The 2,563-nt window shown below is 33.5% G+C and overlaps 1 protein-coding gene across 2 annotated transcripts in view; it reads right to left on the bottom strand.

Moving 5' to 3' along the window:
• Positions 1–2,563, bottom strand: part of LOC112137112 (bifunctional apoptosis regulator) — a 9,870-nt gene that overhangs the window by 4,633 nt on the left and 2,674 nt on the right. For both annotated transcript variants that reach the window (XM_024259259.2, XM_024259260.2), the window contains exons 3-4: positions 1,196–1,294; positions 727–820 (exon numbers count right to left, since the gene is read on the bottom strand). In XM_024259259.2, the coding sequence (XP_024115027.1) occupies positions 727–820; positions 1,196–1,294 (193 nt within the window). The remainder of the gene's footprint in view (positions 1–726; positions 821–1,195; positions 1,295–2,563) is intronic.

The following is a 2,563-nucleotide window of genomic DNA, read 5'->3' as shown; positions in this document are numbered from 1 at the left end:
AAGCAGAGTTAATTAATTAATCACGTCTTCTCTTTACATATTTCTCACATTTAGATGCAAAGATCACGCGTAACCTTCAAACTATCCTCCAGCTTTGTCTGAAAAACAATGGTGGCCACACTCCATTTTCATAGTAAAGAATTAATTTTTCTGTGCAAACATCCCCATGTTTAATCAATTTTATCTTATAATTTGAATTAATTATTGTTTCATTAGCTGATTACATCATCTTAGTTTTTTATTTCTCCTTGAGTTAATCCAAACTGAGCTCATGCATGTATAGATTTAAAAATAATTAAAATTAATTTAATTAGCAGTTTTTATGAGAAAACTTAAATGAATTAATTTGTGTATTTTATGTATAGGGCTGGATGAATGTAGCTGCTCTGACCATATTATTATTGTCAAAAAGAATTAAGAAAGTTGTAAATATAAGAAAACTCAGAGCTATTTGGATATGCAGTAATCTCTGTAAATGTCATGAGCAGCACACAACCATTGGTACAAGTTGAGCTCCACGTGGCGTGGTACCCTTTGATGGTGCTCTCCTCTGCCACATGGACAAAACAAACATACCCTGTTGACAGGGCCAATGTCTCTGACCCTTCCAAGATGTCAGGTTTGCAACCGGAAATTATTGTAATTGTTTGCTCTTTAATTGTCAAGATGTTGCTTGTTTTGCCCTTCATATATTCCAGCAGATCCATTCCTCTGCTCTGTACTTACAGCCACACATGTGAGTGCAGTCAGTACTCCAGAAAAGAAGAAGCCCGCTCCTTTGTTGTGGGTTGTCCTGGCTCTGCCCAAGTTGTCCCCATACCTAAGACGAAGAAGAGAAAGAGAAACATGCAGCCCTTGTTATGATGAGCACATTCCAAAAGGAAGTGTTAGCAGGTTTAGTACAGAGGAAAAAACCTAAAAGTCAAGACAGAATTTTACACAAGTTAAAAGGAATCCATTTAAGAAGGATTTAGGCTGAAGGTTATGTTAATAATGAGACAAAAATCTAATTGGGAATTCATCTACTGTGAGGCAAATGTGCTCTTAAGGTTAGAGGAAAAAGGAATAAAAACAAACATAAAAATGCATCGATAAAAGAATCTTTTGCTTTACTACTTATTTCATTACATTTCTTAGGAATTAAAGTAATTTCCAAATTCACCATGAAACCAAATGTTACTATGAAGTGACATACTTCTGGAAGGCTAGCAGGCTCCGGGAGATTTTGGGGTTTGCTTGGATCTCCATCCGCCTCCGCTGGACAACCTCACTGAAAAGCTTGTCGGTTGCATCCCTTCAAAAAATAAAATAAGAGCAATTGCACAATTATGAGACCATACTGGGTGGAAAGAAAGTAATAAAAACATTTGATGCAGTTTTCATATTTTTTTAACAGCAGTTTAAGTCATTTACTTTTCAGTGGGAAGTTTGAGAGTAATGTGACGAGGTGTACGCAAGACACAGCAGATGTTTGTTTTGTGCTGCTTTTGGTGTCAAAAGTCCTCACCGTTTTAGATCGAAATCACAACTTCAGATGGCTGTAGTGACAACAGCACACAGTCATGTGTCTACATAAAGACTTAGCTTGTTTAACAACAACAGCCTTTTTGTTTTGTCATTTAAAGATGAGGAAGTTTAAAAATTAAGTATTTTTTATTTTAGGTCACATTTCTCTCTGTTTTCTCACCTTCATCCTGATGGCATTTGTTCTAAAAATGACTGTAAATTATAAAAATTCAGTGGATTCAGATTTACAAGCCTACAATATTTGCCTCAACAATCTATATATAAAAATGTCAATTTTAACTGTAGCTTTAAGTGAGTAACTTTTTACTAAGAAAAACATGATTTTGAGTGAATTGGTGAACATTAAATGCAATTTCATAAAGAAAGTTTTAATAAACGTGTAAAATCTGTTAAAAAAAACTGATGTGTTTTCATAGAAATAAGATGCAGAAAAAATAAATCAATAAAATTTAGAACTTTCTCTTTTTCACATGATAAATTAGGGCTGGGTTGATATAATCGATCTGAATAGAGTTTAATCGATCCATAAATGTAAAGATCAATCTAATGCACAACGCTAAAGTCTTCTAGCTTGATGCTACTGTATAATAGAGTTTCTCATAGGACGGCTAATGCTAACACTTGGTAGACCTAAACATACATTTCTGACTAAATGACCATCTGTATAAACTTACAGTAATTAATGTTCCAATGAATATCTTCAACACATACATACATACATATATATATTATTAATATACTTCTAAACAAATATATCTAATGTTTAAACTGTGTTAACTCAAAATTTAATTGACTCAAATTAAATTAAGTGGATTGAAAGAATCAGGGGGGAAAAAAAATTGGAATCAAATTGATCTGGGCTCAAGTCAATCAAATCAAATCGATTCAGGAAATTTAGCAATACCCAGCACTGTGATAAATAGAGTAATACTGACAGAACAGTTGCTGAAATTAAGGGGTAACATGAATCTAAAAGTTAAACCAAACATAAACCACATCCGTGTTTACACATGTCTATTTCTTATTGATCAGCACC

The sequence above is a fragment of the Oryzias melastigma genome, linkage group LG1 (assembly GCF_002922805.2).
Source record: "Oryzias melastigma strain HK-1 linkage group LG1, ASM292280v2, whole genome shotgun sequence".
NCBI lineage: Eukaryota > Metazoa > Chordata > Actinopteri > Beloniformes > Adrianichthyidae > Oryzias > Oryzias melastigma.
The sequence above is the reverse complement of the archived record's forward strand: the minus strand, read 5'-3'. Positions and strand labels throughout refer to the sequence as shown.